The sequence below is a fragment of the Pieris rapae genome, chromosome 24 (assembly GCF_905147795.1).
Source record: "Pieris rapae chromosome 24, ilPieRapa1.1, whole genome shotgun sequence".
NCBI lineage: Eukaryota > Metazoa > Arthropoda > Insecta > Lepidoptera > Pieridae > Pieris > Pieris rapae.
In genome coordinates this window covers 4,603,470-4,616,677 of record NC_059532.1, presented here as the reverse complement: position 1 = coordinate 4,616,677, position 13,208 = coordinate 4,603,470, and the positions used below count along the sequence as shown (strand labels likewise).

At 33.3% G+C, this 13,208-nt stretch overlaps 1 protein-coding gene and 1 long non-coding RNA gene across 3 annotated transcripts; both read left to right on the top strand.

Annotated features, from left to right (window-relative positions):
* Positions 1-5,142: 5,142 nt before the first annotated feature.
* On the top strand, positions 5,143-6,563 carry LOC123690319. Of its 2 annotated transcripts, none has more exons than XR_006751005.1 (3): positions 5,143-5,367; positions 5,630-5,800; positions 5,993-6,563. It is a non-coding gene; the product is annotated as an uncharacterized LOC123690319 (long non-coding RNA). The 2 variants fall into 2 exon arrangements; XR_006751004.1 differs by having other exon boundaries at positions 5,630-5,820.
* Positions 6,564-8,649: 2,086 nt separating this feature from the next.
* LOC110999554 (chymotrypsin-2) lies at positions 8,650-12,273 on the top strand. Its single transcript, XM_045633586.1, has 5 exons — positions 8,650-8,730; positions 9,815-9,992; positions 10,679-10,925; positions 11,215-11,367; positions 12,090-12,273. Exons 1-5 carry the CDS (start codon positions 8,667-8,669, stop codon positions 12,243-12,245), a joined length of 798 nt encoding a protein of 265 aa, XP_045489542.1. The 5' UTR covers positions 8,650-8,666; the 3' UTR covers positions 12,246-12,273.
* The last annotated feature ends 935 nt before the right edge of the window (positions 12,274-13,208 follow it).

Here is a 13,208-nt window from a genome sequence, read left to right as displayed (position 1 = left end):
ATAAATAAGAAGTGAAACACTTGTTACATTCCGAAGGGAAGAATCTTTATTAAACTCTGCTATTTCTTTCTTTTCTTTCCTACTTTTTCTGAAAGTCCGAAAATTTAAGACCTGCTTTATACTACTGAATCAGAGGAGTTTATTGATGTGAATAAATCTATTGCAATTTGTGCACCAGCTACGGAAGAAGATATTGTACAAGAAGTTGAAGAGGAAAATCACGAACAGGACTGAAGAACAATTTACAGTGACAACTTTGAATGTCTCAGTAATTTCAATGTATTAGGAAAAATGTTTATTTTAATGAACAGTTTCACATGCCATTGTTATTATGACTACACGAAAAACTACTACAATAGACTAAGTGAATGAAGAATTATAAAAAGGTTAAGACACTGAGCACAGGATACTTTAGACAACAGTTTAACATAAAAAATTATGAACAAACAATATAGTGATTAGTTAGTCATGATCGAACAATTTTTTCCTTCTGCCCTATTAACACCACAAAATTATGACTCGTAAAGCTACAACTGAAGAAAAGACTGAAGCTGGCTTTGCTGGAGCAGAAATGGCAGGATCGCAATAATAGATTGCGAGAACGTGAGATTAGTAAACAGGAAATTCAGAATATTGTTAAGAACTGAATGTGAACTTTCTGAAATACATATTAAATATTCAGACATTTTGGTATAAGTGTGTGCAATTACAAGATATTGTAGACTCTTATAAACAGGTGTATGATACTCGTGAGGCTTTGAATCGCATCATGACTTGGAATTAAGTTTGTCAGTCACATAAAACTATGCAAATACTTGAAAATAAGGTTGCCATAGAAACTGATACATCACAGAGCTTGTTCAGTGAGTTTAACAACTGTGATCCATGTATAAGTAAATGAACAATATCACAACATTGGGTGCAATAAGTCAAACAATTGGTTCCCTATTTATACGTAGCAAGACTTAAAAATATGTCCGGATTAAGAAATTTATTACTTATTACTACGTCAAGAACATGCATTATTAAAAAAGAAATGTTCATATGATAGTATAAACAAACAATTAAATTTTTCAAATTAGACAACTAGAGTAGTGTGTTATTAATTGCACTTCCTTTACCCCGCATGCTTTATACCGGTACCCCCCTGACACAACAACTTCATAAAAGCAGAGAGACATCGCAGACCAGAGGCAGACAGACAAGTCAGAGGCCAGGTCTCACAGGAGACGCCTTGCGCGAGTTGCGGGATCCCCCCCCCCCCCATTCAGGCTGAGCTATTCCAACAGCCCGTGCCGAGTTGTAAAGGCCCTTAAGGCCAACAGCGTGATTCCATTCAAAAAAAAAAGACCAAAGGCTTTTTGATCGGACACCTAGGATTGGACCGGTCAAACTTCAAATAGTCATAAGTGCAATATAGATAATTGTCGCGATTATATCGGGCCGACTTAATTATAATATTTAGTTAAGTAACCATTTATTGTAGAATTTAATTAAATCATTTCAATACATTTTGTTTTTTTTGGGAATAGCCGCTGGCCCTCACTTACCTAATTAGTATATAAATAATATGTGTGGGTCATTCGCTCAAATTCGCGGCCATGTCAAACGCTACCACGCCAATTTTATTTAAGTTCTCTTTTTGTTTACTTTGTAGCTGCTTAATTATTTAAAATACATTGATTCATATGAATTGACCGAAAATTTTAACAGATCAGCTGAAGCGACAACAGTTAAAAGAAAATTGCGCTTCAAAAAATATTAAACCCGGAGTGTTTATCCTAGTCAAAATTATTGCAGAGGGCAAAAAGAAAACGGAATACAAGTATGCTGCCATTTGCCAGAATAACGCCAGTGAGGACAATAATCATGACATATTAAAAAAATGTATTAATAGAATATCAAGTATCTGCGAGGCATGACATGATTGATTTATGTATTTATAGTACTGAGATGTATGCATCTCTCACTAGTAAGTATTGTGCTTGTTTTACTGAGCAAAGTAATAATTTGATTTATAATGACCAAGTTTCTTCACAGAATGAAGATAATTCATCACCAATGATCCGTATGCCAGAGTTTTCTCTTCACAAGCAGTGCAAAGTCTCAAAGATCTAGAATGCAATATGTACCTAAATGTAGAGAGCATTTTAATACTACTATTCCATCTCAACCTCATCGACTTGTTTGGGAATTTTGGAAGAGCTGGTTTATGAGAAAACAACAATCAAACGGGATAAAGATAAAAAAAATATCAGAAGCCAAAAATAAAACAAGAATATTCGAATAGCTTCAGGCAATTAAAGTATAACTTGTTGAATCGTTGTCGATTATATATATACAGTAGAATTCATTTATAACGACGAACCCATTTTTAGCGTTGATATTATTTACTCAAGTTCGGTTTAATAGTTAGATACTGAGAAAATGTAACCGTTTAGTGCGACTCCGGTTTGAGCGACAAACCGTTTATAGCGACCATTTTTTACGATAATTCGTCCGTTTATTCGTTTGTGTTTTGTTTCAATTTAAGTAACGAATGACCAATACCTCTGCCCCCTCACTTTGCCCGCGCGCTTCACCGTTCAATTCTCCTAATTGGCGCGCGTAAATCACAGTTAGAGTTTGTCAACTGTTATCAGTTCATAAAGCGCCATAAAATGATTTCTGTGAAGAGAAAGTGTTTTACAATTGAAGAAAAGAGTGCATTATTACACAGATTAGAAGCTGGTGAATCAACGCGACCCTCGCAAAGGAGTTTGGCGTATCTCATTCTACAATATCAACAATAAAGAAGAATAAATACAAGATCGAGCCGCTATTAAATGCCAATGTTTTGAAATGCAAACGTGTAAGAACTTCTACTCATGAGCAGTTGGATAAGGCATTGTTACAGTGGTTTAAGTTTGCAGCGCGCACCAGAGAATACCTCTTAATGGACCTCTGCTACAAGAGAAAGCAAATTTTTTTGAAACATATTATAGAAACTATTTGTCAAACACCAAGCAAGCACCCATCAACCAACCTATCCAACGTTGGTTGAAGAAAAGGGGATAAAAGTCTAGAAATGTTAGCAGAAAACGGACAATAAAAGAATTTATTAATAAATTCCAAGCAGTTGATAAGCTTTTACAATTATAACATTGTAAATACTATTTATGTTAGTCCAAGTTAAGAGAATATGCCTACTCAAGTTGAAAAATTGAACAGAAAAAACTGATGATGATGATAAAACATGTAATTGAGAAACCATTTTTTTTTTGCCCATGGTGCAGGCGAAAGAAGGAGGCTTATTTATATTCATATATCTGTACAAATATAAGTTGAGGCATTCATAAGTAACTCCTGTATGTTCAGCTGGACCTTGTCAGGCTTCTCATACATTTTTAAAACCTGACAACACAAGATGCTGTATATTGAAGGACGAGCACACAAAGTAGAGGTGAAGTGGAGATTGAACACTTGATGTTTGACAATGATCACAGCATGGTGATCTAACCATTTTGAGACGATGGAGATGGTAATTTAAACGACAATGACCAAAGAGCCTACAACAAATAATTGAATAAAATGTTTTATTCACGAAGCCACCTTTTTTTACAGGACCAAGGTACAGAGTTAATTTGAACATCCAAACTATTATACCAAGCACCCTCAGAATGCTTTCTATGCAGTGATATGAACATTTTCCCCATGCTTCACACATACCCTGATTTAAAAGACTAACTGCATCTGTGTGGGGCACAGACATCAATATCAGAGCAGGTTATTAAGTTTTCAATATCAACAATTTTTTTTGACAAGAGAATCTACTTTCCCATTAATTACTACACCAATATGCGATGGTACCCAAACAAATCGAACAACTATGTTTAACAGTGACAATTCAACTCATAGTTCTTTTATCTGATAAATTATATAATTAGTATCAGCATTTAATGTATTATTAACGAAGTTTTTCAAAACTAATACTATCACTAACTATGATCCAATATTTATGTTCTGAATAACAATTTTTAATATATAAATTTAAAATAGCAACAGCTTCAGCTGTAAAAATACTAGTAGTATTAGAAATTCTCCTAACAATAGCTATATTTGAAGAAGGCTCATTAAAAGCAAAAGACACTGATGAATCACTCTTGGCACCATCTGTATACACCATTTTATGATGTGACCACAGTGAATTGAGAAACAAGACAAGTCCACACCACCGACATTTTGTAACTCAAATTTGTGCACCTATGTATATGAGTGTGCGATAAAAATTTGATCCGAAAATATCACATGTATTTTTGGACATACACCATATTTTTATATCTTGCAAATTAAGAAATATATGTATTATTATTTTTAACAGAAACGATGTTAACTAATAACCTAAGCTCACCATGATGTCTAATGTTTTTTTTTTTAATTTATTTATTGGCCGGATATGTCACTCAGTCAGTGTTGCCAACTCGGATTTTGAAATAACGTAGCCCAGATTAGAAAATTACTTAGATTTAGTTAAAATGTTATAGAAAAAGTTCGTAAGATCTACATACCTTTTTTATGAGTAAAATGAGTGATTTTTAATTTCCTTATTACATTCTGGTAAATTTAATTTGTACATGTTTTCGTTTTTGTTGTTTGAATCCAAAAAAAAAATAATAGACACGAATAGGTATTACATATTTTATATATTATTTTACGCAAAACGGACCAATTTCGAGTCTAGTTGCGGAAATTGAGCCCACCTACCTAACCTAGGTATTACATAATTATATTTTTAATAAAAACTGAACCGCCTTCAAATTTTCAGAGCTAGACCAAAGTTCAAAGAACTATCAAAATTGGTTAACCCAATCGAAAATTATGAGGTAACGGCCCCTTATATTATATTAACTGACATTATTTTGAAGGAAGCGCACAATAAACTTCCTCCACGCATCTAATTTAAAAACTAGCGGTCATTTATATAAGTCCTAAAATCTTACATTGAAAACTGATATCGATTTCAAATACAGCAAAACGACTTTAAGGCGTATTTTGAGAATCATGGGGTACAAATATAAAAAGTGTCAAACGTAGCATTTTAATGGAACTTTATGATATTGAAGATAGAAACTAGCAACATTAGCTACGCTCCGTAGTCCGTGCTATAGGTATAGTCGAGCGCAGACTTTGGTGTGCTGTGCCAGCCGCCAGGATGTAAAAACACATGTACATACAAAAACACCCACACGGCACACAATAAGTTGTTTATTAAAGTACCGCACGTTGATTTAAACATGAGAAGAACTTGGTTAAAGAGAGCTGGCAAATATCCGCATAATCTTTCAAAAAAGACTATAAAGCATTTATTTTTGTGAAGATCACTTCGATGTAAGAATTGCAAATAATTATAGTTACAATTTCATTTGTGACCAGTTTTATTCAAACATATTTATTATTTTATTAGCTTGTCTTCTTAGTGTTACTAATGTTGGAGCATTGGCATTACTATAAGCTGCATATGTCTTAAAAGCAGGATTTATAATATAATTAATAATGTCTATGTTTAATCAGTCCCAAAACATTACAACTCGGAGTTTATTTGATTAAGTCAAAATTAATATACAAATAATTTTAATTAATCTAATTTCAGTTGCAAAATGACATGGAAAGCTACCATAGGTATAAAATTAAGAATTTATATGAAATCTAATTGCATTCCTTCAAAATTTGATTGTCAAAATACATCAACAATGGAACCACTAATAATTGATAAGAAGAACTTGAGGCAGATTCTGAAGAAAAACAAATGAAAGATTATGAGGTACCAATAATATATGCTAGGTAATTTTTATCAGTATAGTTGTAGTAGATTTATCATATTTCAAAAATAATGATAAAGATTAATAATTTACACAAATTTGACAATAGTCAACTTAATGTATTTGCCATTATATCAGTTTTGATGATTGCTATCCAATCAAAACATTACAATTATTTTCTATATATATTTTAGTATAAAGTTTAAATTTATTGGTGCTTTCATCGAAGAAATGAAAAGAGTTTTTGTTAACCAAGAAATCATAACAGGCAGTTAATAGATGACATTCTGAAGTAGTTGGAATAAATACTGAGATTTCTTGATCTGCTGTGTCTGGCCCTAACATGCCCTTGCCAACACAAGCCTAGGAAAGTGCAAGGGCTTGGTTCTTTAACAGATTCTTTGCAACTTCATAAGCTGAGTTTGGATTATCCCAGATAAAAAACACCATCAGGACATGACATCAAACAAACACGATACCAAAGGCAAGAACCAGTTTGTTGTACAGATCCCCATTATCCAGGATGTCGCGCTTACTAAATGCTGTCTCCGATACTATCAACTAGATTAATAATAATAATAATAATGTATTTAATTTTCTCCCTTAAACATTAACAATAATAATTGTATGTTTGCAGAGTGAATTCGCAGTAGCGATATAGTGTAAATTATGTGTCTAATTTTTATGTACATTGTTATATTTTTATTAAATGTTTCTACACATTGTCGTATTGGCATAGGCTGTATATATAATGTATGTCTGAAATAAATAAATAAAAAAAAATCAATAGTACACTTATATAAATTTATTTGCTCTTTTGATTTTTTTGCTAAATCCCTGGTTTTGGTCACTCAATCATTCACAGATCATCCTTACTTAACCTTTCATTGCATGATTTTTTATATTTTTTTAAAATAAATCTGGGTGATCTAATTAATGCTCTAGATCAGAGTTCCCCAAACTTTTTTGTGTTGTAGATCCCTTGCCATGTTTTTCCGTGTTAGGTAGACTCCATACTTATCTGATATTGATTTCCTGTAAATTTCTAACTGTAGTGAAGTGTAGTGTTAGACACTTAAAGTAAAAACACATGTTAATTTATTCATTGAATTTTTTTTTTGTTTTTACAAGTTTATAATGTATTGCGACCACAAAGCGAATACCAACATCCTACAACATACACAATTTTATAAACATATACTTACAATATTTTTTTACTTTATAAATAATGTATATGTTTTGATATTATAAGATAGTACGACGTAAGTAAATAGGTACTATCAGTGTATGGGTTGACGAGTTTTTTCGCTGACGTAGACCCCTTGCAGATTGTCATAGACCCCTAGGGCTCGATATAGACCACTTTGAGAATCACTGCTCTAGATTATAGGAATAATATTAAAAAAATCATCGAGAACCATTTCTTTTTTGATTGTAATTATTCTTCTAGTACACTAGTACTAGGACGCCCTCTTTTTTTAGCTTTACGCTGAGAGTATAGCCACTGACAAAGGTTAGGGAACAGAACAATAAATAAAAAGAATTTTACATCGAACGAAAATTACATAGAATCAGCAGGTTATAAAACTATCTCTAATACAATACACTACACTATAGAAAGTAACAACTAAGAACAGTAATTAAATATGTCATATAGAAAATTATTTGTATACATATGTACCTACTTACTTATAAATTTATATTAAGAAATAAACATATATTTTTATATACATTATGATTTAATGATGAGGGCAGCCCTCTTTTAGCTTCTTTGGTAGTTCTATTGTTGCATAGCACAAAGGCCAATTCATTTCTGAATTGACCCATTGTAAGCAGACTCTTATTCGGTTCACCTCTTGCCTGAGCATTTTTTTTATAATCAATCCAAGAGTTTATAATAGCTAGATCAAATAAATTTAAAAAATTACGCAAATACCACTTTTTACACTTTTTGATTATTCATTCTCAAGAAATAGACAAATCATGTTCCACATCGCCTATTACTATGTATATACAGCTCTCACGGAACTAGATAGTCAGCATTACATAATATCATTTCCAAAACCTACAAAAGTTCAACTCGTCTATTACCACGAAACATAAAATTCTTTACGGCAGCTATTTCGCAACAATACCCAAATCGTGTAGGTATGTTAAAATCCTCAGAAATTACGGCCACCAACATCGACGACCGAATCAAGGGAAAGAGCGGTCTAGAAATCATAAATTTTTCTCGAATGGATACCATTCAACAAAATCAACCAGGTGTCCAACTAAATCAAGCGATCTCACGAAGACACAATATGCGAAATGGAATTACACTGAAAGCACCTGCAGAAACATATGATTCATCAAACATAATATACCACACAAAGTTGAAAGCCTTAATTATAATATGTGGCTAAAATATTCTAAATATTCCTTTTGGAGTAGACTCTTGGGCCGTGGGATTCAAGTGCCGTGCAATTGTAGGTGACCAAATTAGCTGTTTACGTTATGTCGTTTGATACGTGAATAAATTGTTCTAAAAAGAACAGTTGTACGTTTGCGTAAGATACAAGTGTGTTCTGAAAAGAACAGTTTTGTCAGTGTTGTCGCATAGGCTGTAAGCATATCGAATGATCTCAAAAGAGCACATTCGAACGCTTCAGCCGCTGCGCGCAGAAAAGGGTCAAATTTTGCTCCGCAGGATACTGAAAAAATTGTTTATAATATTAAAAAAATAGTAAGTACGTAATCACTTTTTAACCCGTTAAATTACTTTTCTTTAAACATAAAATTAATTATGATAAAAAGTAATTTCGGACTGTTTAATTACTTTTTTTTCGACTAAAATTTTAATATATAAAGAACGACTCAACTTTTAAAATGAACTTAAGAAAAATGTTTTTTCAATTGGGAATAGTATTTCTACTTTCGCAAGGGCTCTTCGGTAAGTAAATTTTATTTCAATTTTAAAAACTATAAATATACTTAATTGAAATTTGATAATTTTTAAGTGTGCTAAATATATGTGATACTAGCGGACCTGACAGACGTTGTCCTGTCTACACGTCTTTAATTTGAAAATTTCAAACTTTTTTTAATAAGCTAAAACATTCTGGACCATTTTGATGAAAATTATACTTCAAATGTTATGACAATATCTAACGATCCAGCCCATGGTCTACAATAACACAATGATAACAAAACTTGTTTTTAATTTGATCGCAGCGCTAACTGTCGGGACAGACTAAAATTCGAATAATTTTTAAAATTTGACACTGCGATGGTAGCGCCGTCTGTCGGATCCAATGTAAAACATTCCAAAATCAACAACAACTAATAAATTGAAAATTAATTAAAAAAACATTGTCCAGCGGACAAAATTGTGAATCTAAACCATTCCCAGATCCCCTTGAACACACACAAAAAATTTCGTCTAAATCGGTCCAGTCGTTTAGGAGGAGTTCAGTCACATACACACGCACACAAGAAATATATATATTAAGATATATATTTCTTAATGACTATTTAAAATTATTTCCACTTCCTTATCTTAAACATACATATTCCAAATATGATACATGATTATACAATGTGCGGTTATTAGAAGCAATTTTTCGCTTCCAAATGTACAATAGGTGATATTAGTATGTCTAGTAATATAATATAGTTTAGTGTAGATAATATAGTGAGCATTAACCCTAATATAATATTCTCTGCATAATTAGGAGCTTAGGGATCGGGTGGAAGACGCCGTAAATCTCTTAGTTTATTTTAAATTCATCAAAATCACATAATATATTTATTTCCAAAACACAAATAAAGTATTTTCTAAAAATAATAATAAAAAATTCATAAATTCATAAATCTATCTTCACTATTCGTATTTATATCTTGGAATCGCACACGAAACGGAATTGACTATGATTTATTATATAATTTATTTATTAGATTATTTATATATAAATAAAAAATAAACGATAATAACGAATGTTTTTTTTAATCATTTACTTAATAAATAAATTCGTCAGCCGAGTCTGAGAAACCTGATGGCGACACCCGAATCCTGGGTGGCAAGAATGCTCCTGAAGGATTCGCTAAGTACCAGGTTTCAATTCGCAAGAAACCAGGTAAGGATGAATGGCACCATTGTGGAGGTTCTATTCTAAACGAAGAGTGGGTGTTGACGGCCGCTCATTGTACCTATGGGTTAGTACAAATTTACTTTTTAATCTCCAATGATGTTTTCCTCTAGAATTTAGCTACAAACGATAGATTGGTGCGTAGCTCTTTGGATAAAATGTTAAATGAAATGAACCAATACCACTTAGATTCCTTCAAGAAAATGATAGGATACCAATTCCTCAAAAGCCGGTAACGATAACACTTACGAGCCTTCTGGCAATGTGAGTGTCTGTACACATCACTGAACATCAAATGAGCCTCACATCAGGATCCTAAAATACAGAGCTCACGACATCAGAAGGTAGATGGAGATTATAGAGATCTAGACCTCTTTGTGAGACTTGTTTGTTGTCAATTATTGTATTTTTGGGCATTTTTAATTTATCATTTAAAAAGTAGTAATAGTTATTATATATATTTGATATATTTTTTTTCGTTTTATCCTAGCTCCCGGCAGTACAGTTGACTCCTTCACGGTTTCTAACTCAGGCCACGACTTTCTGTTATCAACTTCATTCACTTTCTGGTGACGCTTCTATTTCTTCTATCCACCTTCCTGTTTTGGAGTCTTTAAAGCTCACCTTTTGATAGACTAGCACGATGCACAGCATTTTCCTATATATACTGTGATGTTTAATGTTTTGACTGTTATGTACTGTCTGTATTTTAAATAGCTGTATGAATACTGAATATAATAAATATTATTTCAGGAATAAGATGAGCGAACTCTCTATAATGGTCGGGACTAATAAACTCCTTTCTGGTGGCACCCGTTATAAAATTAAGAAGATGATCACACATGAGAAGTACGCGAAAAAAGATTTAAGAAATGACATAGCTCTAATACAAATAGACGGTAAAATCGCCATGACAGGTAATGTTAAAGCAATTAAGCTAAAGAAGGAAGCTGTATCTGTCGGAACCAAATGTACTTTGACTGGTTGGGGATTTGTTGACGTGAGTACTAATCTTGACTTAATACTGATAAACCCCTCTTTATAAACAATATTTAAATATCCATCAATTACGTTGAACTGGGCCTAAGATTTTTGTATCTGTTACATGATCGTTTATCAATCTTATAGGCAAGAAGATGGTCAGCCACCTCTATCTGGCACAAGTCGACTTTTTGGTCTAAGTCAACACCGCTTGACACATAGTCAGAATGTCCATTTGTGTACAGCCAGGGACAGAACATACGACTCCAAAGATGAAAGTCGCACTGACAACATTATTTATATTACAGAACTATAGAAGAGTGCCGAATGATCTCCAATATTTAGAATTCACGACGATAAGCAATAAGGAGTGCAATAACAAGCTAAAGAAATCCTCCTTCGCCCCGATTGATGAAAAACAACTTTGCGTGAAGCGACCAGAAAGAAAGGGAGCGTGTAATGTAAGTATGATGTCAAAATCAAGATTAAAATTCACCCACTTATTCAATTAAAAGAATGTAATGTACTGACAGATATTGCGTATAAATAGCATCTTCTACGGCATTGGCCCTGAGCAGTCATATTCAAAAGTAGGTGTTCGGATTAATATGCAGCTGAGTTTTATCACCTCGTAGTTCGTCGGTTGTGCCACGTGACAGCTGAGTTTTTTAGGCATTTATTGCCGCGAACCACCACTATGTGGAACTAGCTGCGCAGTGAATTGTTTCCGAATCAATTCGCCTTTGGGTCAAGAAAGGAGTGTAACGATTCTTAAAAGGCACACGCGAGCCCTCTGGCATTGTCGGTGTTCATGGGTAGTGGCATCACTTGATAGTTAAGGCTTTCCTTAAATCTATTTAACAAGCACGTTCATGAACCGCGCCCTTAATAACCTTACCGAAAGGGTAGGACAGAAACCACTACATCTCAACTGGTCCTGTCATTCCTCCCTTTATACTCATGCTTGTCAGTCACGGGTACTATTAATTTCTCCCTGGATATCGTCCAGTCGTCGAGGAAAAGGCCTACACAAGCCAACTTTGCCATACATGATTGCCTTACGTGTAAGCTGCTTCTCAGGCATCCGTTCAAGATGGCCAAAACCTTGTGACTGCGAACTTTTTCAGTGTTATTTTGACAGATGCGAGAAGTTGTCTCGACTAATAATTTTATGGTTCACCAGGGAGATTCTGGAGGTCCTCTGGTTGTCGCTGATGATAATAAAGAGTTCGTCCAAATAGGAGTCGTGTCCTGGGGTATCCCGTGCGGCAGAAACTATCCTGATGTGTTTGCCTCAGTTTCTGGTTATCATGATTGGATTGAGAAGAACATGAAATGAAAACTTTTTTTTAATTGAATAAAGTATTGTGTAGCAAATTATTTATTTTATTAAAAAGACGTCTGCCTACGACAAAACTACTATACTACTAAGTCCTACCACTAAAGTATTTTCGAACTTAGGAAAGAACTGGCACGCTCTTTTCAAGAAAAGAGCTTACCAGTTCTTTAAAGCACGGCAACGCACCCTCGAGCCTGTATGTTTGATCCAAGTCAAGATGGCGCCACGAACCCAATCGAGGTGTTGATTGATTTTAAACTATAAAACAATTTTATAATAAGGAAACTAATCATCATCAAGCATTCTCTGATACTGTTCATTGTACAGCTTGTTACAGACTGTGAAATGTGTTCAAACTTAAATCATTATTACATTTAACACGTGACATGTTATAATTTATTACATTAATAAAAAATAAAAGATACATTCCTGTAAGAATAGAATTAACTATGGCGGAGCATGCCCTCTCACAATATTGCTGTGCGTAAACCAAGGTCCTTAGGGCCTATTTCACAATGTATGGATATTTTGACGGGTGAATTTTCTATTGAAAATTAGGGTGTTTTTTTGATATTAATTCAAAATAAGGTGAAAATATAAATATTTTTAATCAATTAAATTACAGCGTGTTTGGGATATAAAAAGGTAAATTTTCAACTTCATTGAAAAAAAAATTATTTTTGTAAAAGATAAAAATAAAAAACCAAAATCTTGGTTTTTTGAATTTTTCACATAAATTTTGAGGTTATGCGAAAAAGTGAAAATACAAAAGTTTTAGATCTTTTTATTACCTACAACTTTGCCATTTGACTTTTTTCGATAGGACTTTTAGTTTTGCCGGGAATCGAGAAAAATCCCCTTCCCGAGCTCAGATCGCCCGTTCTTTATTTTTCCTTTCATTTTTATAATTTTCCCCTTATTTTCTAACGGGTTTCATCCTACTATTATTTTTTTTTCACTTTT

Coding starts and splice junctions, on each gene's coding strand:
- LOC110999554 (XM_045633586.1), top strand. CDS start 8,667: ATGAACTTAAGAAAAATGTTTTTTCAATTGGGAATAGTATTTCTACTT. Junction 9,993..10,678: donor GCCGCTCATTGTACCTATGG/GTTAGTACAAAT, acceptor ATATTATTTCAG/GAATAAGATGAGCGAACTCT. Junction 11,368..12,089: donor AAAGAAAGGGAGCGTGTAAT/GTAAGTATGATG, acceptor ATGGTTCACCAG/GGAGATTCTGGAGGTCCTCT.